This window comes from Telopea speciosissima, chromosome 7, assembly GCF_018873765.1.
Source record: "Telopea speciosissima isolate NSW1024214 ecotype Mountain lineage chromosome 7, Tspe_v1, whole genome shotgun sequence".
Lineage (NCBI taxonomy): Eukaryota > Viridiplantae > Streptophyta > Magnoliopsida > Proteales > Proteaceae > Telopea > Telopea speciosissima.
The window spans coordinates 7,453,579-7,481,367 of NC_057922.1; the positions used below are offsets into that span (position 1 = coordinate 7,453,579).

At 41.4% G+C, this 27,789-nt stretch overlaps 2 protein-coding genes across 2 annotated transcripts; both read left to right on the forward strand.

Annotated features, from left to right (window-relative positions):
- Nucleotides 1-645: 645 nt before the first annotated feature.
- LOC122667492 (2S albumin-like) lies at nt 646-1,431 on the forward strand. The gene is made up of 2 exons (XM_043863769.1): nt 646-788; nt 981-1,431. The coding sequence occupies exons 1-2, from the start codon at nt 646-648 to the stop codon at nt 1,429-1,431; spliced, it is 594 nt and encodes a 197-aa protein (XP_043719704.1).
- A 9,133-nt stretch (nt 1,432-10,564) lies between these two features.
- Nucleotides 10,565-11,358, forward strand: LOC122667493 (2S albumin-like). Its single transcript, XM_043863771.1, has 2 exons — nt 10,565-10,707; nt 10,896-11,358. Exons 1-2 carry the CDS (start codon nt 10,565-10,567, stop codon nt 11,356-11,358), a joined length of 606 nt encoding a protein of 201 aa, XP_043719706.1.
- Nucleotides 11,359-27,789: the final 16,431 nt, after the last annotated feature.

A 27,789-nucleotide genomic window follows, 5' to 3' on the forward strand; every position in this document is an offset into this window, starting at 1 on the left:
CATTAGGTTGCATTGTCCAAATTATCACTCCTATGGCTTGTTAAAACTACGAAGCTGGTTGTACTGCTACTATTGTTTTGTCGAGAATGAATTTGGGTTGAGTCACGTCAGCATACAAATATTGTATAAAAGCAACTTTGGAGAGATCGATCATGATTGAAGGCAATTCTTGTGATAGACACAATAAACCCAAATTTTTTTTTCTAAAGAGAAGATTGGTATTAAAAAAAAAGAAGAAATTTATTCATTCAAACTGTAGAATAGATGGGAGGAGGAGGAACACATCTCTGTACATTCGATGATAACAAAATAAGGTTAAAACAACCCTAAATGTGTCTGTAGCAGATCACAAGCTATTTCCTAGAAATTAACAACACCTCTTTGTGGAGCCATCTGCATGGCACACTACGTGGAAGTAATATATACTCGCCTGTCCCTTATATGAACCATTAATCCACCAAAACCTGACCATCTCAGGATCATAACCCACAGCGTGCCCATCGTCTTCCCTCCCCTTTCTTGCCACGCAAACCCTAACCTTTCCTATAAATATTCCCCCACTAGCTCTACCTAACTCAAAGCGAAGAAATAGAGTTTCTACTTACTGAGCAGAAAGAAGTTAGCTAGCAAAGAAGAAGAAGAAGAATGGGTAAGGTTGCAATCATAGGTGTTCTTCTGGTGGCCTTAATGGTCATCTCAGAAGCCCAAGTGCTCGTCGTCACCGAAGAAGATAACCAATCCCAAAGAGGGAGGTGCCGTGAGGAGTTGAGTGGCCACCGCTTCCGCAGGTTTCTTTCTCTTCTTTCTTTCTTTGCTTCTTCATGAAAGTCTCACCTCTTGAGTGTAACTTCACTTTTATTTTTTAAAATACACCGAATTCGTGCTTATTTGTTATGACACGATTCTATTTTCATTTGGAATTTTGAAATTTGAGTCCGTTGGTTTGTTTTTTTTTTTTTTTTGTTCTTCTCTACGTGAAGTTGCCAGCGATACCTCCAGAGAGGAGGACAAGAAGGACGAGGAGGAAGGTGGATGCTAAACAGGCGTGGTGATCAATATGAAGACGAGTCACTGGACCAGTGCTGCAGAGAGCTGAGGCGCGTGGACGACCGGTGCAGGTGTCGGGCAATAGAGCGGGCACTTGATCAGGCGCAGAGGGAACAGGGCCAGCAGGGAGGAAGGTACGACGAGGACGAGAGGCAAGGAAGATATGGAGGTCGGGCCCGGGGCCAGGGCCAGAACCAGATGGAAGAAAGTTACGAGGACGAGAACCAGAGCAGGGGAAGAAGGTACGACGAGTACGGTAGAGGAGGTGAGAGGGGCGATGAGTCGAGAGACAGGGACCAGATGACTCGAAGGGCTGAGAATCTGCCCAACAGGTGCCGCCTGAATAGGCCCCAGCGCTGCGAGATAAGGGCCTTTTACAACTGATCCAGCTTTGAAATAAGTTTTGTTTCTTAGTACTTAAAAAGACCCTCATCTTCCCCTTTCGGTTTAGTACGTAGAAGAGTGTTGCATGACGAATAATGGAATGGGTGAGTGTAGTCCCTAGTAATAAAGCACATTACCGTGTGTGTCTTTCTAGTTTGCCTTAGAATAAAGTTTATGAATTTGCCCACTTTTTTTGTTTCTTCTCCTACAAATTACGATTCTTACAATTTGAGAGAGAGAGAGAGGGAGAATTGAGAATACCGATCCTCTACAGTAACATTTAATCACTAGAGTTGATCTTCTACCATCCATCCATGGGATGTGATCATTAAATGTCATTTGAGGGGATCCGGACTTTAAATTGGGTCGTTTCTCAGCTGAATGCAATTTAGGCCAGTTTTTCAACAGAAAGCCGGTCAAACCAATATTATTCTAGGATGGATTGGGTTGGGTTTGGTTAGACCTGGTTGATAAGTCTAAGGTTACCCTAACACATTTAGAAAAGTTATCATCCTCACTAGCCCAAAGCTATCATCCTCACAGGGGCTAGTGAGGGAGCGCACAAGAGCATCTAACAGAACTACAGAAGGAGTGGGGTGATCATTTTACCCTTTTTGTGTAGGCATAAGGGAACGAGCATCCAACATAAATGGAATAATTCACTTTCCCTTTGGGTTCATAAATACTTTTTTAGGTTTTAGTATTTTCTAAACTACTCTTTAAGATCCCATTTCCTTAGCTGTTAGCCTTATAACAGAAATATATGTTTCTACTACTAGTGTAGCAGTAAAATTTCATCCTCATTTTGCTCCCAATCCTTCACATGAGATAGAGAGCAGGTTTTCAAAATTCGGTGATTCAAATTGGGTATTGATTGATTCATATTGGAATCAGCATTGATTGATTCACACGCTTAATGACCTTTGTTGACTGAATTTGACCAATTCGAATTGGGAATCAGGAATCGACACTGACAGACTCGTAAGCCTATTCTGGGGGAAGAGATACTCATCGAATCCTATCTCAGTTGGTGTAATTTGGGTCATCTTTTCAACAGAGCCGGCCAAACCAATCTAATTCTAGGATGGACTAGATTGAATTTTGCTAGGCTGGTTGATAACAAATTGGGTTAGCCTCCTTTTCATATGATAGTAACACATTTAAAATCACAGCGTTCTCTATGTCTATCTCTATTCCTTAAAATGTCAGAGGTGTCTTTTCACAGAGGAGAGGTAGAGACATGCGCGAAAATTTTTTGTCCTCTCAAGAACAATGCACTTTTTATGTTCTCAAGAACTTTAAAGATGCACTATCCAATGCACCGTCTACACGTGGGTGCAGACATCGGCCACATTTCCAGACAGTTCTCTTTCCCTTCTTTTATTTTCTGTTCTAATCTTTAAGAAAGATAGTCTAATAAACTGTGTGGTTTATCAACCCCTAATGGTTCACGCTGTTATAAACTGTTAGTTTTCTAAATTAAAAAACTATTTTACCCTTTTAGTTTTATCAACCCCTAATGGTTCACGCTATTATAAACTGTCAGTTTTCTAAATTAAAAAACCATTTTACCCTTTTAGTTTAGTGACTTGTTTTTAGGATCATTTTAACCTTTATTACCCTTCTTCTCCAAATGTGAAAACCCCTTCGAGGAGTTAGGGTTTCGTTACACCCAAGAGGGGGACTGATAATAATGAGTAAATCTTACCTTCGCGGGAGGGTTCCTGGGCCAGGGGAACTAAACAAATAAATAAAGGAAGAGAGAGACTAACAAAAAGATGGAGAGGAAAACCAAGTCGTCTTCAACCTTGGATGACAACAGGAGACCAGCGAAAGTCTAGTAGACTGCGGCAAAGAGAACTTCCGCATACCAGTTCCAGCTGATTCAAGATTTCAGGTGAAAGAAAATTACTCGATTCTCCACTGATTCCGAAACCAATTAATTAGCACTAAACATTGTTGGAGAATATTGAAATCCTTGATTCACTAATCTCCACAAATGGAGATATGTATATTACAATCATGGGATCTTGGAAAATCTCGTAAAATAAGAAAGATAATACTGAATGGCTAAGCCAATATCACATGTGATCATTCTCAATATTGCATGTGATATGGTTGCCTTACAAAGAGGGAGAATAAGATCTTTCCTATTATGGATTTGCTTGGGCGGCAAGAATGCTTGCGTTGACACACCCCCTCAAGGTGGAGAGTCGTAACTACGAATCTTCAACTTGTCCCTCAAAAACTTAAAATGTGACGTCCCAAGTGGTTTGGTGAGTATGTCTGCGAGTTGATCTTTGGTTGAGATAAATTTAACAGACAATTGCCGTTGTGCCACACGTTCATGGACAAAGTGGAAGTCAATTTCCACATGCTTTGTTCGAGGGTGGAAGACTGGATTGGCTGAAAGGTATGTGGCTCCAATGTTGTCACACCACAGAACAGGTGCACCAGAAAAAGGTTGGCCAAGTTCTCGAAACAAAGATTCCACCCAGATCAGTTCTACAAACGCATCAGCTAGCGCCTTGTACTCCGCTTCGGTCGACGACCGAGCAACCATCTTTTGTTTGCGAGATGACCAAGATATTAGGTTGGGCCCCAAGTAAATCGCATAACCCCCAATAGAGCGCCGGTCTGAGCTATTGCCAGCCCAGTCCGCGTCAGAGAATGCTTGAAGCGTATTAGACGTAGATCGAGTGATGAATAAGCCATGATCAATGGTGGCTTGTAGGTACCTGAGTATGCATTTGACCATGGTCCAATGGCCTTCAGTTGGAGAGTGCATAAACTGACACACACGGTTGACCGAAAAGGAGAGGTCAGGTTTCGTGAGTGTAAGATACTGTAAAGCACCAACATTCGATCGATACTGTGTGGGATCTGTGTGAGATGCACCCCCTGAATCGGTGCTTAATGCAGTGGTAGCCATTGGTGTTTGCACTGGCTTGTAGTCAGCCATGCCGGCCTTATTTAGAAGATCACGAATGTATTGTGATTGAGACAACAGTAGGCCATTGTTGTGACGAGTGGCTTCAATACCCAAGAAAAAATCAAGGTCACCCAGATCCTTGATGGAAAACTCAGTTGCAAGTTGATCAAGTAAGGTGGAGACCCGTTTGGGATCACTGCTAGTGACAGGAATGTCATCAACATAAACCAACACATAAATCACATGAGAACTAGCCTTGATCGAAAATGAATAATGAGGGATCCGTTTTGCTGGCAATGAATCCCAAGTGTAAGAGAAACTGCGACAGGCGATGAAACCATGCACGGGGTGCCTGTTTTAAACCATAGAGTGATTTGTGCAATCGGTAGACATGATCCGGATGATTGTGGTCTTCAAAACCTGGAGGTTGAGACATGAACACCGGTTTCAGTAATGTGGCGATGGCGGCGCTCAACAGCCCCTTGTTGCTCATGGGTATGTGGTGCAGCCACACGTTGCAGAATGCCAAGTTTTTGGAAATATTGGGGAAGAGAACGAAATTCCCCTCCCCCATTTTAATTTTTGTAGAAAATTGACGTTCAGCCATGGCCTGAAACTGGACAAAAACAGAGAATACTTCAGATTTACGTAATAATGGGTAAAACCAAATAAACTTACTATGATCATCCACAAAGACTACATAAAACCGATGTCCAGACAAAGAGGGGGTAGCAGAGGGACCCCAAACATCACTGTAAATTAAATCCAAAGGAAATTTACTACAGTTATGAGACTCAGAAAAAGACAATCTACTGGATTTGCTCAACTGACAGGATGGGCAAACGGATTTAAGATGCGAAGACTGATAGGATAAATTATTGGACTGCAACACATGGCAAAGAATGCGTTCATAAGGATGTCCCAAACGACTATGCCAGCCATCAAGTGTTGTGCGCTCGGCTACAGAAATGGATGGAGATGGATTAGAGGAAAGGGTGTAGAGACCACCATTACTCGGTCCGGACAACACTGTTGACTTGGTGACCTGGTCCTTCACAAGAAAATAAGAAGGATGGAATTCAAAAAAGACGTTATTATCTCTGGCAAATTTCTGAACAGAACGCAAATTCTTGGAAATGGATGGAACGTGTAAAATATTTGATAAATGATAAGAAAAAGATGAGAGAGGAGAAGAAATGGAGCTACTACCAATGTTTGCAATTGGCAGTCCCTTACCATTGCCTACATGCACTTGATCAGTACCAGTATATTCATCGTAAGAGGACATGGAATTAAGGTCAGGAGTGACATGATGTGAGGCCCCTGTATTCGGATACCAGGTAAGGGTTTGAGAAGGATGTGGCGTGGGAAGGAGCGGTGGATTATGGTGATTGTAAGGATGTGGTTGATTTGGGTAGTAGGATTGAGAAAAGTTGGCATTAGGTGGAAAGGATGGTTGGGTGGGATAGGGATGTTGAGAGCGATAAAAACAAGTAGCGGTGGAGTGGGTGTTACAGTTGCAGAAGGAGCACCACTGAATACCACGACCACCATACTGCCCAAAACGTCCACCACGACCACCACCAAACCTGCCACGCCCCCCCGCCCTCGTTGAGAACCACGGCGTTGAGATGTGCCGGATTCACCGAGGGAGGAGGGGGACCATTGAACGGTATTAACAGTTGGCGTTGAAGATGGGGCTGCTTCGGTGACTGTGAGTTTACGAAATGCACACATGCTTTCATGACTAACAAGGAGTCCATGTAGTTCTGTATATGAGGGAGGTGTCGGACGATTCAGTATTCCAGAGACAGCGTCCTGAAGATCGTCACATAAGGCCCGTAATACATGTAGATTGAACTCGGTTGGCCTAAGAGCATTATTGGATGCAGCAAGTTCATCGGCGATGGCTTTCGCTCGACGAAGAGGAGAAGTAATAGACTCATCTGGCTTTTGGCGGAGGTTCTGCAGATCAAGATGTAAAGACATCAATCTTGTAGAAGACGCAGAACTGTAGGCATCATGAAGGGTGGTCCAACATTCATGACTTATTTCTTTGTCAAGTAGGAGTGGAACCAAATCTTCAGAGAGGGATGCAATAAGAAGGCTCACAAGCTGGGCATCTTGTTTCTCCCAAGAAGCGGCTCCAGTAGGACCGTGGGTCGAGGATTGGTTCCATCAAAAATACCAAAAAGGCCTTGGCCCTTGAGGAAAGGAACGATCTGTTTCTTCCAAACCAGAAAGTTGCTTGCGGTGAGTTTGATGGACAAAAAATGATTGGCTGATGGGAAGGTGAGTGGAGAAGAGGTAGTGGTTGTTAATGTGTTGTTGGGTGTGGCTGTTAGGCTGTGTTGATCGCCCATGGCTGAGGAGAACGATAGAAAGAAGAGAGAAAAAAAGAAGAAGAAAAGAGAGGATTGAGTGCTCGTTGGAGCTCTTCAGGCTCTGATTACCATGTTGGAGAATATTGAAATTCTTGATTCACTAATCTCCACAAATGGAGATATATATATTACAATCATGGGATCTTGGAAAATCTCATAAAATAAGAAAGATAATACTGAATGGCTAAGCCAATATCACATGTGATCATTCTCAATAGTGCATGTGATATGGTTGCCTTACAAAGAGGGAGAATAAGATCTTTCCTATTATGGATTTGCTTGGGCGGCAAGAATGCTTGCGTTGACAAACATCAACAACCGAAAGAGAATCAAATCTCTGAAAATGGCTCGGGTGGTAACACAAAAGATAGCGGTGGTTCCAGATTTGGTTGCATAGCCCCTTCTTGGATTTCGTTTTGAAACTGGAAGTGGTGAATCGCTTCTAGCAGAGGGAGATCTTCGTCAACTCTCGGCCCAAACTAGAATCAATCGATCGAGTTCTAGCAGCTCTTCTCTCATTCAATAGCACCACCACTGACAGTAAACCAGAGGTATAGAATAGTTGCAGATTAAATAGACAATAAGGATTTACCCAAAAAAAAAAAAAAAAAAAAAAGCTAATAAGGAGAGATGATAAAAGAAATAGATAAAATCTATTGAATACCCAATTCCCTTTCTCTTCTCACATCGTCATTTCAGTCACCGAATCCCCCATCCAATCACCCACCTCGAATGCAGCAGCAAATCCGTAGACGACATTTGATGAGAAAACCCAATTCAGACAGAGATTCAAACAATGTGATGTTCATGAAAAAGCCAAACTCTGCACTGAATCTCTCCCTCTCCCTCTGTTTTCTTTGAATGTCGTGTCAGTGTTTCATTCTGCGTTTGCTCTGTAAATTAGGTCTTTCAAATTTTTTGGTTTTTCACAAAATCTCTGTTATTTTTATCAACGGGAAAGCAAAAAGTGCAATGGAACCAAGGTGTTATGTATGTCTTGAATTCTTGGACTCGTTTTGAAGAATGACCCGCTCTAACATTTTTGGTGGCGACCTGAATAGAACTTTTTCTGAGATCTGTGATGGTAGCAGAGAGCCCATCATTGATCTCGTTGGGGGTGCGGGGGCAAAGCCCCCGCGGTACTGATCGACCTGACCCGATGGATCGACCCGAATACAATGGATGAGTATTTATGTTCCTTACCTGCTTTAATGTAAAGACAGAGTAAGATTTGGGGTTTTCGTTCTAGGGTTTCTGAGAGAGAGCAGCAGCACCGATTTGGGTGTTCTTGAGAGTTCCACTGTAATCTTCTCTCCGATTTGCATAGTGAATCATTTTCGTCTTTGCCCGTGGATGTAGCACACCATACTGGTGGGTGAACCACGTTATATCTCTGTGTTCTTTTGCTTTGTTCTTGTCTCATTTCGTGATTTTCTTTGGTGTTTGCTATAACACAAGGAATGGCTTTTTCTTTTCGAACAAATGGACAAACAAACATTTGTGAATGAGAACGTTGTAATAGAAGGAATGTGATCATAGCAAAACAGAATTAAGCTAGTAGAAGAATAAGTTATTTGCGTAGTAGTTTGGGGATTTATAGCAGTAGCATCTTCAATTTTCTCTCTTCAATAGCATCAGCAGCACCACCGGCGAGAGCCGGCGATGATTTCAAGTAGCAACAGCAACTCCGGTGATGACTTCTACCAGCAGTACCACCGTCGTTGATGCTGGAGAAGAAAGGGAAAATTTTGGGGAGAAGGGTTTGGGCTTATCCTTGTCTTATAAGGGTAAAATGGTCCGTGAAAAAATTTAAGGGTAAAATAGGGTTTTTGAAAAGTTTAATTACAACTAACGGTTTACACCTGACGGTATAAGCTTATTTATAAGTCGTCCACAAATCCAGGAGGGTACACATAATTAGTGAAACTAGGGGAGGTGTTTTGATATTGAGTGCTTGTAATTTGATCTCATTATCGGAAAAAAAAAAAACAGCTTTATAAAATAATAATGATAATGACTAAAACGATCAAGAACCAAAACTTGTATGTTTCAGTACTGTCCAAATTATCACTCTCCAAGGTGCTGCTATTGTTGCTCTGTCAATAATATATGTGGGTTGAGTCATGTCATTTGACATTGTCCTAAAGACTATAGACACCCCCAATATTGTAGCTAGATGATATGTGAACTGATCACCAAGCTAGAAATGAAACAACCCTTGACTTCCACGAGTAGTATTGCAATCAATTGACCCTTCGAGTTTCACAAAGTTGTGCTTATACAAAGAAAAACTTGCAAAGAATAGTCGGTAAAACAAAAGAAAACAGATGTGTTGGATGAACAAATGCACAAGTACGTGGATAGAAAGAGATAGGAAGAATAACACTTAGAATATTTTTCTAAAGTATCGTCAACATCCTCTCTATATAAAGGATAGATGCCGTTGGAAACATCTGTCCAAGGAAGCCCAAAAGACATGTCTCTTACTACTAGAAGACACAGAAAACTAGCCGTTACCGATGTCAAACTTTTTGGGTAAGAGAATGCACTATCGTTAACGTTGACAAGACTTCATTCAACATGGGACAGAGAATATAGTATATGTTAGAAAGGTCCCTAACAAAATCCGATTCAAAATGCAGTATATTCAAGGTTTAACGATCAAAATAGGACGCCAAGAAAATGTCTATGGATGTCGGAAAAACCCTTATCTAATGCTAGCAAAAAGAAATCCATATACAAGTAAATTTTGAAAAGCAAAACAGAAGTATCACACACATACAAGTAGGGCTGCAACAGGGTCGGGTTGGGCCGAGCTATTAAAATCCCAACCCAACCCTGAGTCCCCTTAGCTGTGCCCAGGCTCGACTTAGCCCTAACTCAGGGCCAGAAAAATCCAACTATGACCCGCCCTCAGGATCGGGCCGGGCTGACCCTGATTTGCCCTAGCCATGGGGAGGAATGGAGATGCATGGGCTGGCCAAGCTGAGAAAGGGAGATGTATGGGCTGGTTAGGCTAGGAAGAAGAAGAAAAGAAAGAAGAAAGAACAAGAACAAAAACAAAAAATAGAAGACAAGGTTGGGTTGGGCCGGGCCGGGCTCAGCCGAGGCCTCAACCCCGATCCGGCCCGACCCTGACTTAGGGTCAGAAATTCCTGACCCTAGCCCACTATCAGGGTCAAGGTATCTCAACCCAGGCCCTGTTCGGGCTCAGGGCGGGCCTGGACGGGTTCAGGCCGTCAGGACCAAACTTGCACCCCTACATACAAGATCTTGCCTCGCCATCACAACTAGGTGCACGTGAAGATAAATCCAGAGCATAGTGAGCCTTCTTTCATGGAAATTACCCATGTAATTAATTCTCATTTCAATATAAAAATCTCACATTATTATTTTTTTTCTTCCAATAGCCATCACCATACAAATAGCAACAAACATAAAGAACTCATCCATCCACCCCCATTCAGTTTGTGGCACAAGTGGGAATTAAACACTTTAGGGAAGCCATCTGCTATTGTACGTAGCAGATCTGAAGCTATTATTTCCTATAAAATTAGAACACCTCTTTATGGAGCCATTGCATGGCACACCACGTGGAAGTGATATAATACACACCCGTCCTATATATATATGAACCAATTTACCAAAGCCTGACCATCTCAGGATCATAATCACAACGTGCCATCGTCTTCCCTCTCCTTTCTTGCCACGCAAACCCTAACATTTGCTATAAATATTCCCCCTCTAGCTCCACCCAACTCAAAGCGAAGAAATACAGTAGCAGAAGAAAGAAGTTAGCTAGCAAAGAAGAAGAAGAATGGGTAAGGTTGCAATCATAGGTGTTCTTCTGGTGGCCTTAATGGTCATAGCAGAAGCCCAAGTGCTCATCGACACCGAAGAGGATAACCAATCCCAAAGAGGGAGGTGCCGTGAGGAGTTGAGTGGCCATCGCTTCCGCAGGTTTCTTTCTCTTCTTTCTTTCTTTGCTTCTTCATGAAAGTCTGATCTCTTGAGTGCAACTTCACTTTTATTTTTTAAAATACACCGGATTCGCGCTTATTTGTTATGACACGATTCTATTTGAATTTCGAATTTTGAAATTTGAGTCTTTTTTTTTTGTTTTGTTTTTTTCGGTTTTCTACGTGAAGTTGCCAGCGATACCTGCAGAGAGGAGGACAAGGAGGACGAGGAGTAAGATCGTTACTAAACAGGCGTGGCGATCAGTATGAAGACGAGTCACTGGACCAGTGCTGCAGAGAGCTGAGGCGTGTGGACGACCGGTGCAGGTGTCGGGCAATAGAGCGGGCACTTGATCAGGCGCAGGGGGAACAGGGCCAGCAGGGAGGAAGGTACGACGAGGACGAGAGGCAAGGAAGACATGGAGGTCGGGGCCGGGGCCAGGGCCAGGGCCAGGGCCAGAACCAGATGGAAGAAAGTTACGGGGACGAAAACCAGAGCAGGGGAAGAAGGTACGACGAGTACGGTAGGGGAGGTGACAGGGGCGATGAGTCGAGAGACAGGGACCAGATGACTCGAAGGGCTGAGAATCTTCCCCACAGGTGCCGCCTGAATAGGCCCCAGCACTGCGAGATAAGGGGCTTTTACAACTGATCCAGCTTTGAAATAAGTTTTGTTTCTAAGCACTTAAAAAGAACCTCATCTTCCCCTTTCGGGTTAGTACGTAGGAGAGTGTTGCATGACGAATAATGGAATGGGTGAGATGTAGTCACTAGTAATAAAGCAAAGCACATTACCGTGTCTTTCTAGTTTGCCTTCGAATAAAGTTTATGAATTTGCCCACTTTTTTTGTGTCTACTCTATAAGCTACGATTCTTACAATTTGAGAGAGAGAGAGAGATAGTTTATAGGGGTGCAATTTAGGCCAATTTGTCGACAAAACGCTGGCCAAACCAACCTTTTTCTAGGATAGGCTGGGTTGGGTTTAGTTAGACCTGGTTTATAAGATGGTTACGGTTGCACATTTAAAAACAGAAAAAAAAAATCTCTGGAAAATCTCTGTTTGGGAGTGTGATCGGGAGTGTGACCTATGCAGGAGGACTCTTTTGAGTCTATCTCTTTCTTCCTTAAAATGCAAATTACATGCAGGACTCTTTCGAGTTTATCTCTCTCCTCCTTAAAATACATGCACCTTTTATAGTTTGAAACAATATCAAAACCCCCTTTAGTTTTATTTTTACATAAAAAATCCCTAATGGTTCACGCTGTTATAAACGGATTTTAATCTTCACCATGTCCCCATCTGTTATTTCTTGTTATTTCCCTTTTGACAATGCGACATGATGCACAAATAAATCTAACGACCATAATTCATTCTTTTAATTTTAACTAAGAATTAACCCTAATTACACTAACCCAGAGCCTAACCCAGGTCAATGTAACCAAACCAACCCCTAAACGCACAACCTTATTTTCGTTTTCCCCAAATCTTTCTCTCTCCTGCCTCATTCACACGATTCTCTCAACCTTGCCCCCATCTCGCCGTCTGAAGCGACGGAGACGATACGGAGAACCGGAGTTGCAGTCGTCGTGTGAAGCAGCCGGAGACGAATCTCTCAACCTCGGCCCCATCTCTCTCTCTGTCACTATTCCATCTCCGGCGTGTGAAGTGACGGAGCTCCAACCCTGTTCACGCGACGGAACTCTAACCCTCTGCAACTTCAGGCCACGAAGGATAGTGCTCTAACTCGGATTCCCCAATCTCGCCGTGCGAAGCCGCCGGATCCGTCGAGGAGAATCGGAGTTGCAGGCGAGGGCATCTCGCCATAAAAGGTACTGCTCCCCTTCTCTGTGCAAATCTGAAACCTTTCCCCTGTAAATATTCCAGCTCCAAAAAACAAGCCAAACACAATGAAGATTGAAAGCCCCAACCCCAATACCAAACTCATCTGCAAAATTGTTTGATCCACATCTTTCAGAATAAATTTCATTTTTTTTTACCTTTCTGCGTTTGATCTACACTTTTTTGTTTTGGGAAACCAGAATTCTTGAAATGGTTTTGTGGGTTTTTTGTTTTTTAATCTTAATGTTTTTCTCAAAAGCAATTTTCTTGCATTAGAGATATCTGGGAAGAAACACAGTTTTCCTGTTTCCCAAACTTTCTTGCTTGGTTTTGATTAATTATAAGTTGGGTTTTCTGGGTTTTGTGTGCGCAGTCTTTTTGATTAGGAATTACTATTGAACGGGATTGATTTTGCAAACTGAATGGATTGCCTCCATTATTGTTGAGGATTCATCCACCTTACTGATTAGAAATTTCTTGTCCTATCTCTATTGCATCTTCCCCATCCACGGCCCTTCGTAGGTCCTCCCACAATGAACCCAAGTTCTTACTGAAACCAAAATTTGCTAGGACCAGGAGTCAAACAGTAGAAAGAAATATTATACTATTTTGGATTTGTAAGGGATCAGACAAGAATGGAATATTTAACAATGCTTGCACCATGAAACACAGAATTGCACAAACCACACAATATCCTTCTCCTTCACCTAAATGACATATAATAGAGCATTTAAAAAAATTAGAGAGAAGTAGCATAAAAAAAAAAATTGCATGGCATAATTCTTCAGAATATTGGATTAAACTAACATGATTTATGGATGTATGTGAGTCTTTAGCTCAAAACGGAAGAGCAACTGGGGAAGAGCAACTGGGGTTATACCCAGTAGATGGTGGTTTGACTCCCCCAAGACTCGTAATTTCTTTACGAAGCGATACAATATGTCTTTTCTTCATGTCAAATACTCTACATATCCTCGCTGATTAATCCTAGTAATGTGTAAATTAATAAAAGAAAGAAAGAAGAAACATGATACATTCCAACCATGAACTTGAATTATGCACTTTTGAAACAAAAAGTTCTTCACAAGCAAGCTCAAAAAGTTCTGCTTGTCTGGAGTTTCAAACATTCTAAACCAATTCAGGTAGAACATGTGTTTTACCATGCTGGATTTTCCATTTCAAATGTCTTAAGAATCTATACAGGAATTGAGGATTTAAATCATGCTATTGAAATCATGATTTGTTGGTAATGATATCAGGGGTAAATTACCAATGAAGATTCTGATTAATTATTAATAATATCATCATACCTAAACATATGTTTCTAATACTTAAAGAAACCCAAATGGCTGTCACAATTAAAACAACAATAAGGATAGTTACATCTAAGGGCAAATGTAATTGCTGAAGTGAGTTCTAAGTAAGACAGACAGAAAATGGACAACAAGGATCAGGCATATGAGTTAAATAACTGTATATGGGAACTGATTCACAAGTTAAGGGAAACAGAACCAAGGAAAGGGAGGTGGTCCATTGTCATGAGTTTTGACAGTCCAAATCAATAAATAGCAAAGGCTGGTATAGAGCTTGGAAGACTGTTAATCCAATTTGAGTAGGTGATATTAAATGGCTTTTCATAAAAGGCAGTTGGATCAACATTTTTAAGTATCGAAATGCACTGAAAGCATTAATTCAACGCAATCAATCAAAGAAAAAGAAGAAACTCGTTCAGGTGGGTATTTTCCATTTCCAATAGCATAATGCCTATAGAGTTGAGAGACAATTTTGAAAATTTCTGGTGCTATGGAAGATTCATGTCATTGGCATCTAAATTGATATTTTTTCTGGTGCTGTGCAAGAAAAAGAGAAGTACAAATTTTTTTTTTGGAGAAGAAAAATGAATCAAAACGCTTGGAGAAACCAAATTCTGTTTTAAAAGTGCCTAGTTGAATTAGCACAACTGTACAAACACATTAAAGACCTCTTATACCACAAAACAGAAAGATTGAGGACACAGAATGCAAAATATGAGATCAACAAAACAATTTACTACTTTCCCTATGCTGTCCAGATCTTAAATTCCAATTGGGAAAGGCTGATCATGCAAAACAAAAAACTACTAAATTCTTAAATTCCAAATGGAAAAGACTGTTGGAGTCCTCATGGGTTCGAACCATCATCTCCTGGGAACAAATCCAGGTGCTCTTCCTTTTTGAGCTAAAGACTCATTTCCTGGGAACAAAAACATAGTGGTAGGAGTGACCAAACACATCAACCAAGAAGCAAGAACAGAGGAAATGAAAACTGTAACTAACAGCTTTAATCCATTAAAAAAAGAACTACATTTGTTGAATAATCCTTGATTAATCTCTGCTGGAACTTGCCTAGAATTTTCTTGAATAATTACTGGAATCAGTTTCTGTTTTCATTCAGTTTTTTCCATTGATTTCCAGTTTTCTATCTGAACTCCAACTCTTCAAAATTTTAAATTTCACAGGGAAACTTTGCCAGTTCATCACTTTGGGCATTTCACAGAGTTTGCTATATTCAGATGAACCCATGGGAATTGAAGTATTGAAGTCACAGGGAAACTTTACCAGTTCATCACTGTTTTGGATTAGCATTGGAGCATTGATTGGATATATTCTCTTATTCAGTGCTTGTCGTTTCACTCTAGCTCTTGGTAACCTCAACCGTAAGTAACCTTTACAGGAGACAAAGAAGAAAGAGAAAGGTGATTGAAATACAAAATCGAGAAAGAAGCTTACCCGCAGAGCGGTGTCTAACTTGCTGGTAAGATGTATAGGAGAGGCAACCGAGTCAAATCCTCTGAGTCTCAGAAGGGAACAGTAAGTGTTTGCCATGTTCAGACTCTCCAATACCCTACAGACACCCAAAGAGAAGTTCATCAGTGTTTTTATTTTACAAAGAAAAATAAATCGGAGGAGCAGAGATTTGGAAAAGCAAAAGCAGAGGATCTCACATCGGATGACAAAGTATATCGAGATTGAGGTCAGGGTGAGAGAGGACGTCGTCGTCGCCACTGAGGAGTCGTGAGAGGGATGAGTGAGAGAGGGAGGCACGAGACAGTAAAGAGAGGGAGAGAGTAAGTTCGATGGGGTTTAGGGTTTGGGGGAGGGTAAGAATTGGATTTTCAAACCTCAACGTTGAAGAGAGAAATCGAAGTACGGATCTTGAACTCAGTCGAAGTTCAGTTTCAGTTTCGTGGAGGAGACAACGGAGGAAGAGATCTCAACGAAGAACAGAGTGATTGTCAGAGGTTGAAGTTGTAGAGGCTGCGTGAGATTCGTCGCCTGAAGATGTCGCCTGAAGTTGCAGAGGCAAGGCAAGACAAGATGTCGCCTACGCTTACCCTCGACGTCTCCGGCAAACCTCTCCGGCAAGCTGGGGGCAAGGTTCGTTAGGGTTGAGAGATTCGCGTAAATGAGTTAGAGAAAGAGGACCATGAGTATTAGGTTGAGTTTGAATTTGGCTTAACCATGGGTTTAGGGGTTGGTTTGGTTACACTGACCTGGGTTAGGCTCTGGGTTGGTGTAACCAGGGTTAGTTTTTTGGAGAAAGGAGCTTTGTATTATAGTAAAAATGGTAATTTACATACGATATAGTTCTTCGCAGCTGCATCCTCCCTTATAATACGAGAGAGAGCAGGAGGAAGACTATTTGGACATAAATGAACCTCTTGACAAGAGTTGATTAACCCTACTAAGAAGTCAGCACAGGCGTTGATCTCCCTGACGTGGTGTGCAAACACGCAGCTTCGAAAGCAGCTGCGAATATCCTGATTCTCTCCAACTAGATCAAAGAGGTACCAGGGTACCTTGAATCTCCCTGAAATCCAGTGCACAGCCGTAATCGAGTCCGAGGCACCTAGATTGGATGAATGCCTAAACTTCTCGCCTTCACCAAACTAGTTTTGATGGCTAACAATTCCATGCGCAGAATGTTTTGATCCACCGTTGCACCTGCCAGAGCAAAGAGAGCCTTCCCCTCAGCGTCAAGACCAATGGCCCCATAACCTCCCATTCTGTCCCTGCGAATAGACTCGTCGCAGTTAAGAGCTGTCCAACCATCAGGAGGGAAAGGCCACTTGATAGGCTTTGGGTCACTGCAAATAAAGTCCACATCCGACTTCAATCTGTGGAAGAAGTCACGTGTAGTGTTAGAGTCCATTACTTTAGCTAGTATCTTAGTAAAGCGACCCCGGTTATCATTGATGATTCTATGCAGCACCTCATTACTGGAAGCCCGCCGGTCTTCATAGATCCTGTTATTCCTTTCATACCAGATTCGATAGATCGTGGCAATAAAGCTGAAGCGCTTGATATGGCTGATGAGGGACTCTCCCGTAATATGGTTAAGTAACCAAGTGATCTCTTCCAACCATGACGAGCATGGTCCTCTACGGTAACCATGCAGCGTGAGAATATGATTCCAAATGGATGTTGAAAAAGGGCATTGAAAGAACAAGTGATCAATGGTGTCAAAAGCTCCTAGGCAGAGAAGGCATGCATCATTTGTGATAGTACCCCATCGGCGAAGTCTATCTCTGGTAGGGAGTCTATGGCGCCCGACGAGCCATGCAATAAAAGAGAATCGGGGTTGTACCGACAGGAACCAGATGAGCTTGTGCCATGGTGTAACCAGGGTTAATTCTTAGTTAAAATTAAGAGAATGAATTATGGCCGTTAGATTTACTTGTGCCAGATTTTTGGGAGGGAAAAAATAAGAAATAATAGATGGGGAAATGGAGAGGATTAAAATCCGTTATAAACTGTTAATTTTCTAAATGAAAAAACCATTTTACCCTTTTAGTTTAGTGACTTATTTTTAGGATCATTTTACCCTTTATTATCCTTCTCCAAATGTGAAAACCCCTTCGAGGAGTTAGGGTTTCGTTACACCCAAGAGGGGGACTGATTATAATGAGTAAATCTTACCTTCGCGGGAGGGTGCCTGAGCCAGGGGAACTTAACAAATAAATAAAAGGAGAAAGAGACTAACAAAAAGATGGAGAGGAAAACCAAGTCGTCTTCAACATTGGATCACAACAGGAGACCAGCGAAAGTCTAGTAGACTGCGGCAAAGAGAACTTCCACATACCAGTTCCAGCTGATTCAAGATTTCAGGCGAAAGAAAATTACTCGATTCTCCACTGATTACGAAACCAATTAGCACTAAACATTAACAACCGAAAGAGTATCAAATCTGTGAAAATAGCTCGGGTGGTAACACAAAAGATAGCGGTGGTTCCAGATTTGGTTGCATAGCCCCTTTTTGGATTTCGTTCTGAAACTGGAAGTGGTGAATCGCTTCTAGCAGAGGGAGATCTTCCTCAACTCTCGGCCCAAACTAGAATCAATCGATCGAGTTCTAGCAGCTCTTCTCTCATTCAACAGCACCACCACTGACAGTAAATCAGAGGTATAGAATAGTTGCAGATTAAATAGATAATAAGGAGAGATGATAAAAGAAATAGATAAAATCTATTGAATACCCACTTCCCTTTCTCTTCTCACATCGTCATTTCAGTCACCGAATCCCCTAACCGATCACCCACCTCGAATGCAGCAGCAAATCCGTAGACGACATTTGAGGAGAAAACCCAATTCAGAGAGAGATTCAAACAAGGTGACGTTCATGAAAAAGCCAAACTCTACACTGAATCTCTCCCTCTCCCTCTGTTTTCTTTGAATGTCGTTTCAGTGTTTCATTCTGCGTTTGCTCTGCAAATTGGGTCTTTCAAATTTTTTGGTTTTTCACAAAATCTCTGTTATTTTTATCAACGGGAAAGCAAAAAGTGCAATGGAACCAAGGAATGGCTTTTTCTTTTCGAACCAATGGACAAACAAACTTTTGTGAATTAGAACGCTGTAATAGAAGGAATGTGATCAGAGCAAAACAGCATTAGGCTAGTAGAAGAATAAGTTATTTGCGTAGCAGTTTGGGGATTTATAGCAGCAGCATCTTCAATTTTCTCTCTTCAATAGCATCAGCAGCACTACCGGCGAGAACCGGCGATGATTTCAAGCAGCAACAGCAGCTCTGGTGATGACTTCTACCAGCAGCACCACCGGCGTTGATGCTGGAGAAGAAAGGGAAAATTTTGGGGAGAAGGGTTTGGGCTTATCTTATAAGGGTAAAATGGTCCGTGAAAAAATTTAACGGGTAAAATAGGATTTTTGAAAAGTTTAATTACAACTAACGGTTTACACCTTACAGTAGAAGCTTATTTATAAGTCGGCCACAAATCCAGGAGGGTGCACGTTATTAGTGAAACTAGGGGAGGTGTTTTGATATTGTTTCAAACTACAGGAGGAGTGCTTGTAATTTTGCTCTCATTATCGAAAAAAAAACAATTTTATAAAATAATAATGATAAGGACTAAAACGATCAAGAACCAAAACTTGTATGTTTCACTGTCCAAATTATCACTCTCCAAGGTGCTGCTATTGTTGCTCCGTCAATATTATGTGGGTTGAGTCATGTCATTTGACATTGTCCTAAAGACTATAGACACCCCTAATATTGTAGGTAGATGATATGTGAACTGATCACCAAGTTAGAAATGAAACAACTCTTGACTTCCACGAGTAGTATTGTAATGCATTGACCCTTTGAGTTTCACAAAATTGTGCTCAAACAAAGAAAAACTTGCAAAGAATAGTCGGTAAAACAGAAGAAAATAGATGTGTTGGATGAACAAATGCACAAGTGGATAGAAAGAGATAGGAAGAATAACACTTAGAATATTTTTTTAAAGTATCGTCAACATCCTCTATATATGAAGGATAGATGCCATTGGAAACATCTGTCCAAGGAAGCCCAAAAGACATGTCTCTTAATACTAGAAGACAAAGAAAACTAGCCGTTACCGAAGTCAAACTTTTTGGATAAGAGAACATAATATCGTTAACGTTGACAAGACTTCATTCAACATGGGACAGAGAATATAGTATATGTTAGAAAGGTCCCTAACAAAATTCGATTCAAAATGCATTATATTCAAGGTTTAACAATCAAAATATGACGTCAAGAAAATATCTATCGATGTCGGAAAAACCCATATCTAATGCCAGCAAAAGGAAATCCGTATACAAGTAAATTTTGAAAAGCAAAAAAGAAGTATCACACACATACAAGTAGGGTTGCAACAGGGTCGGGTTGGGCCGAGCCTATTAAAATCCCAGCCCAACCCTGAGTCCCCTTAGCTGGGCCCAGGCTCGACCTGACCCTAACTTAGGACCAGAAAAATCCAACCGTGACCCACCCTCAGGATCGGGCCGGGCTGACCCTGATTTGCCCTAGCCATGGGGGGGAATGGAGAGATGCATGGGCTGGCCAAGCTGAGAAAGGGAGATGTATGGGCTGGCCAAGTTGGGAAAGAGAGATGTATGGGCTGGTTAGGCTAGGAAGAAGAAGAAAAGAAAGAAAAAAGAATAAGAACAAAAACAAAAAATAGAAGACAAGGTTGGGTTTGGCCGGGCCGGGCTCAGCCGAGGCCTCGACCCTGACTCAGGGTCAGAAATTCCTGACCCTAACCCACTATCAGGGTCAAGGTATCTCAACCCAGGCCCTTTTCGGGCTCAAGACGGGTTCGGGCCGTCAGTACCAAACTTGCACCCCTACATACAAGATCTTGCCTCGCCATCACAACTAGGTGCACGTGAAGATAAATCCAGAGCATAGTGAGCCTTCTTTCATGGAAATTACCCATGTAATTAATTCTCATTTCAATATAAAAATCTCACATTATTATTATTTTTTTTCCAATATCCATCACCATACAAATAGCAACAAACATAAAAAATTCATCCACCCACCCCCATTCAGTTTGTGGCACAAGTGGGAATTAAACACTTTAGGGAAGCCATCTGCTATTGTACGTAGCAAATCTGAAGCTATTATTTCCTATAAAAATAGAACACCTCTTTATGGAGCCATCTGCATGGCACACCACGTGGAAGTGATAAATACACACCCGTCCTATATATGTATATATATATATGAACCAATGTACCAAAGCCTGACCATCTCAGGATCATAACCCACAACGTGCCCATCGTCTTCCCTCCCCTTTCTTGCCACGCAAACCCTTACATCGGCTATAAATATTCCCCCCTCTAGCTCCACCCAACTCAAAGCAAAGAAATACGGTTTCCAGTTACTGAGCAGAAGAAAGAAGTTAACTAGCAAAGAAGAAGAAGAATGGGTAAGGTTGCAATCATAGGTGTTCTTTTGGTGGCCTTAATGGTCATAGCAGAAGCCCAAGTGCTCATCGACACCGAAGAGGATAACCAATCCCAAAGAGGGAGGTGCCGTGAGGAGTTGAGTGGCCATCGCTTCCGCAGGTTTCTTTCTCTTCTTTCTTTCTTTGCTTCTTCATGAAAGTCTGACCTCTTGAGTGCAACTTCACTTTTATTTTTTAAAATACACCAGTTTCGTGCTTATTTGTTATGACACGATTCTATTTGAATTTCGAATTTTGAAATTTGAGTCTCTTCTGTTTTTTTTGTTTTTTACGTGAAGTTGCCAGCGATACCTGCAGAGAGGAGGACAAGGAGGACGAGGAGGAAGATCGATGCTAAACAGGCGTGGCGATCAGTATGAAGATGAGTCACTGGACCAGTGCTGCAGAGAGCTGAGGCGCGTGGACGACCGGTGCAGGTGTCGGGCAATAGAGCGGACACTTGATCAGGCGCAGAGGGAACAGGGCCAGCAGGGAGGAAGGTACGACGAGGACGAGAGGCAAGGAAGATATGGAGGTCGGGGCCGGGGCCAAGGCCAGAACCAGATGGAAGAAAGTTACGAGGACGAGAACCAGAGCAGGGAAAGAAGGTACGACGAGTACGGTAGAGGAGGTGAGAGGGGCGATGAGTCGAGAGACAGGGACCAGATGACTCGAAGGGCTGAGAATCTGCCCAACAGGTGCCGCCTGAATAGGCCCCAGCGCTGCGACATAAGGGGCTTTTACAACTGATCCAGCTTTGAAATAAGTTTTGTTTCTAAGCACTTAAAAAGACCCTCATCTTCCTCTTTCGGGTTAGTACGTAGGAGAGTGTTGCATGACGAATATTGGAATGGGTGAGATGTAGTCACTAGTAATAAAGCAAAGCACATTACCATGTGTCTTTCTAGTTTGCTTTCGAATAAAGTTTATGAATTTGCCCACTTTTTTTGTTTCTACTCTATAAATTACGATTCTTACAATTTGAGAGAGAGAGAGAGAGATAATTAAGTCTTTTCTCATAGGGGTGCAGTTTAGGCCAGTTTTTCGACAAAAAGCTGGCCAAACAAGCCTTATTCTAAGATAGACTGGGCTGGGTTTAGTTTAACCTGATTTATAAGATGGTTACAGTTGCACATTTAAAAAAAGGGTTACAGTTACACATTTAAAAAAGAAAAAAAGATCTTTGTTCGGAAGTGTGATCTATATCAGTACTCCTGAGTCTATCTCTCTCCTCCCTATCTCTCTCCTCCTTAAAATGCAAATTACATGCACCTTTTATAGTTTGAAACAATATCAAAACCCCCTTTAGTTTTATTTTTACATAAAAAAATCCCTACCCCTAATGGTTCACGCTGGTATAAACGGATTTTAATCTTTTTCATGTCTCCATCTGTTATTTCTTGTTATTTTCCCTTTGAAAATGCGACATATGGCCCAAATAAAAATGCAACATGTGGCATAAATAAATCTAACGGCCATAATTCGTTCTTTTAATTTTAATTAAGAATTAACCCTGATTACACCAACCCAGAGCCTAACCCAGGTCAATGTAACCAAACCAACCCCTAAACGCACAACCTTATTTTCGTTTTCCCCAAATCTTTCTCTCTCCTGCGTCATTCACACGATTCTCTCAACCTTGCCACCATCTCGCCGTCTGAAGCGACGGAGACGATAAGGAGAACCGGAGTTGCAGTTGTCGTGTGAAGCCGCCGGAGACGAATCTCTCAACCTCGCCCCCATCTCTCTCTGTCAATATTCCATCTCCGGCGTGTGAAGTGACGGAGCTCCAACCCTGTTCACGCGACGGAACTCTAACCCTCTGCAACTTCAGGCCACTAAGGATGGTGCTCTAACTCGGATTCCCCCATCTCGCCGTGTGAAGCCGCCGGATCCGTCGAGGAGAATCGGAGTTGCAGGCGAGGGCATCTCGCCATAAAAGGTACTGCTCCCCTTCTCTGTGCAAATCTGAAACCTTTCCCCTGTAAATATTCCAGCTCCAAAAAACAATCCAAACACAATAAAGATTGAAAGCCCCAACCCCAATACCAAACTCATCTGCAAAATTGTTTTAATCCACATCTTTCAGAATACATTTCATTTTTTTTTACCTTTCTGCGTTTGATCTACACTTTTTTGTTTTGGGAAACCAGATTTCTTGAAATGGTTTTCTGGGTTTTTTGTTTTTTAATCTTAATGTTTTTCTCAAAAGCAATTTTCTTGCATTAGAGATATCTGGGAAGAAACACAGTTTTCCTGTTTCCCAAACTTTCTTGCTTGGTTTTGATTAATTATAAGTTGGGTTTTCTGGGTTTTGTGTGCGCAGTCTTTTTTATGAGGAATTACTATTGAACAGGATTGATTTTGCAAACTGATTGGATTGCCTCCATTATTGTTGAGGATTCATCCACCTTACTGATTAGAAATTTCTTGTCCTATCTCTATTGCATCTTCCCCATCCACGGCCCTTCCTAGGTCCTCCCACAATGAACCCAAGTTCTTACTGAAACCAAAATTTGCTGGGACCAGTAGTCAAACAGTAAAAAGAAATATTATACTATTTTGGATTTGTAAGGGATCAGACAAGAATGGAATATTTAACAATGCTTGCACCATGAAACACAGAATTGCACAAACCACACAATATCCTTCTCCTTCACCTAAATGACATATAATAGAGCATTTAAAATTTAAATTAGAGAGAAGTAGCATAAAAAACAGTAGAAAGAAATATTATACTATTTTGGATTTGTACGGGATCAGACAAGAATAGAATATTTAACAATGCTTGCACCATGAAACACAGAATTGCACAAACCACACAATATCCTTCTCCTTCACCTAAATAACATATAATAGAGCATTTAAAATTTAAATTAGAGAGAAGTAGCATAAAAAAAAAAGTTGCATCGCATAATTCTTCAGAATATTGGATTAAACTAACATGATTTATGGAGGTATGTGAGTCTTTAGCTCAAAACGGAAGAGCAACTTGGGTTATACCCGGTAGATGGTGGTTTGACTCCCCCAATACTCCTAATTTCTTTACGAAGCGATACAATATGTCCTTTCTTCATGTCAAATACTCTACATATCCTTGCTGATTAATCCTAGTAATGTGTAAATTAATAAAAGAAAGATAGAAGAAACATGATACATTCCAACCATGAACTTGAATTATGCACTTTTGAAACAAAAAGTTCTTCACAAGCAAGCTCAAAAAGTTCTGCTTGTCTGGAGTTTCAAACATTCTAAACCAATTCAGGTAGAACATGTGTTTCACCATGCTGGATTTTCCATTTCAAATGTCTTAAGAATCTATACAGGAATTGAGGATTTAAATCATGCTATTGAAATCATGATTTGTTACTAATGACATCAGGGGTAAATTACCAATGAAGATTCTGATTAATTAGTAATAATATCATCATACCTAAACATATGTTTCTAATACTTAAAGAAACCCAAATGGCTATCACAATTAAAACAACAATAAGGATAGTTACATCTAAGGGCAAATGTAATTGCTGAAGTGAGTTCTAAGTAAGACAGACAGAAAATGGACAACAAGGATCAGGCATATGAGTTAAATAACTGTATATGGGAACTGATTCACAAGTTAAGGGAAACAGAACCATGGAAAGGGAGGTGGTCCATTGTCATGAGTTTTGACAGTCCAAATCAATATATAGCAAAGGCTGGTATAGAGCTTGGAAGACTGTTAATCCAATTTGAGTAGGTGATATTAAATGGCTTTTCATAAAAGGCAGTTGGATCAACATTTTTAAGTATGGAAATGCACTGAAAGCATTAATTCAACGCAATCAATCAAAGAAAAAGAAGAAACTCGTTCAGGTGGGTATTTTCCATTTCCAATAGCATACTGCCTATAGAGTTGAGAGAGACAATTTTGAAAAATTCTGGTGCCATGGAAGATTCATGTCATTGGCATCTAAATTGATATTTTTTCTGGTGCTGTGCAAGAAAAAGAGAAGTACAAATTTTTTTTGTTGGAGAAAAATGAATCAAAATGCTTGGAGAAACCAAATTCTGTTTTAAAAGTGCCTAGTTGAATTAGCACAAATGTACAAACACATTAAAGACCTCTTATACCACAAAACAGAAAGATTGAGGACACAGAATGCAAAATATGAGATCAACAAAACAATTTACTACTTTCCCTATGCTGTCCAGATCTTAAATTCCAATTGGAAAAGGCTGATCATGCAAAACAAAAAACTACTAAATTCTTAAATTCCAAATGGAAAAGACTGTTGGAGTCCTCATGGGTTCGAACCATCATCTCCTGGGAACAAATCCAGGTGCTCTTCCTTTTTGAGCTAAAGACTCATTTCCTGAGAACAAAAACATAGTGCCAGAAGTGACCAAACACATCAACCAAGAAGCAAGAACAGAGGAAATGAAAACTGTAACTAACAGCTTTAATCCATTAAAAAAAGAACTACATTTGTTGAATAATCCTTGATTAATCTCTGCTGGAACTTGCCTAGAATTTTCTTGAATAATTACTGGAATCAGTTTCTGTTTTCATTCAGTTTTTTCCATTGATTTCCAGTTTTCTATCTGAACTCCAACTCTTCAAAATTTTAAATTTCACAGGGAAACTTTGCCAGTTCATCACTTTGGACATTTCACAGAGTTTGCTATATTCAGATGAACCCATGGGAATTGAAGTATTGAAGTCACAGGGAAACTTTACCAGTTCATCACTGTTTGGATTAGCATTGGAGCATTGATTGGATATATTCTCTTATTCAATGCTCGTCGTTTCACTCTAGCTCTTGGTAACCTCTACCGTAAGTAACCTTTACAGAAGACAAAGAAGAAAGAGAAAGGTGATTGAAATACAAAATCGAGAAAGAAGCTTACCCGCAGAGCGGTGTCTAACTTGCTGGTAAGATGTATAGGAGAGGCAACCGAGTCAAATCCTCTGAGTCTCAGAAGGGAACAGTAAGTGTTTGCCATATTCAGACTCTCCAATACCCTACAGACACCCAAAGAGAAGTTCATCAGTGTTTTTATTTTACAAAGAAAAATAAATCGGAGGAGCAGAGATTTGGAAAAGCAAAAGCAGAGGATCTCACATCGGGTGACAAAGTATATCGAGATTGAGGTCAGGGTGAGAGAGGACGTCGCCGTCGCCACTGAGGAGTCGTGAGAGGGATGAGTGAGAGAGGGAGGCACGAGACAGTAAAGAGAGGGAGAGAGTAAGTTCGATGGGGTTTAGGGTTTGGGGGAGGGTAAGAATTGGATTTTCAAACCTCAACGTTGAAGAGAGAAATCGAAGTACGGATCTCGAACTCAGTCGAAGTTCAATTTCAGTTTCGTGGAGGAGACAACGGAGGAAGAGATCTCAACGATGAACAGAGTGATTGTCAGAGGTTGAAGTTGTAGAGGCTGCGTGAGATTCGTCGCCTGAAGATGTCGCCTGAAGTTGCAGAGGCAAGGCAAGACAAGATGTCGCCTCCGCTTACCCTCGACGTCTCCGGCGAACCTCTGCGGCAGGCTGGGGACAAGGTTCGTTAGGGTTGAGAGATTCGCGTGAATGAGTTAGAGAAAGAGGACCATGAGTATTAGGTTGAGTTTGAATTTGGCTTAACCATGGGTTTAAGGGTTGGTTTGGTTACACTGACCTGGGTTAGGCTCTGAGTTTGAATTTGGCTTAACCATGGGTTTAGGGGTTGGTTTGGTTACACTGACCTGGGTTAGGCTCTGGGTTGGTGTAACCAGGGTTAGTTTTTTGGAGAAAGGAGCTTTGTATTATAGTAAAAATGGTAATTTACATACGATATAGTTCTTCGCAGCTGCATCCTCCCTTATAATACGAGAGAGAGCAGGAGGAAGACTATTTGGACATAAATGAACCTCTTGACAAGAGTTGATTAACCCTGCTAAGAAGTCAGCACAGGCGTTGATCTCCTTGACGTGGTGTGCAAACACGCAGCTTCGAAAGCAGTTGCGGATATCCTGAATCTCTCCAACTAGATCAAAGAGGTACCAGGGTACCTTGAATCTCCCTGAAATCCAGTGCACAGTCGTAATTGAGTCTGAGGCACCTGGATTGGATGAATGCCTAAACTTCTCGCCTTCACCAAACTAGTTTTGATGGCTAACAATTCCATGCGCAGAATGTTTTGATCCACCGTTGCACCTGCCAGAGCAAAGAGAGCCTTCCCCTCAGCGTCAAGACCAATGGCCCCATAACCTCCCATTCTGTCCCTGCGAATAGACTCGTCGCAGTTAAGAGCTGTCCAACCATCAGGAGGGAAAGGCCACTTGATAGGCTTTGGGTCACTGCAAATAAAGTCCACATCCGACTTCAATCTGTGGAAGAAGTCACGTGTAGTGTTAGAGTCCATTACTTTAGCTAGTATCTTAGTAAAGCGACCTCGGGTATCATTGATGATTCTATGCAGCACCTCATTACTAGAAGCCCGCTGGTCTTGATTGATCCTATTATTCCTTTCATACCAGATTCGATAGATCGTGGCAATAAAGCTGAAGCGCTTGATATGGCTGATGAGGGACTCTCCCGTAATATGGTTAAGTAACCAAGTGATCTCTTCCAACCATGACGAGCATGGTCCTCTCGGTAACCATGCAGCGTGAGAATATGATTCCAAATGGATGTTGAAAAAGGGCATTGAAAGAACAAGTGATCAATGGTGTCAAAAGCTCCTAGGCAGAGAAGGCATGCATCATTTGTGATAGTACCCCATCGTGAAGTCTATCTCTGGTAGGGAGTCTATGGCGCCCGACGAGCCATGCAATAAAAGAGAATCGGGGTTGTACCGACGGGAACCAGATGAGCTTGTGCCATGGTGTAACCAGGGTTAATTCTTAGTTAAAATTAAGAGAATGAATTATGGCCGTTAGATTTACTTGTGCCAGATTTTTGGGAGGGAAATAATAAGAAATAATAGATGGGGAAATGGAGAGGATTAAAATCCGTTATAAACTGTTAATTTTCTAA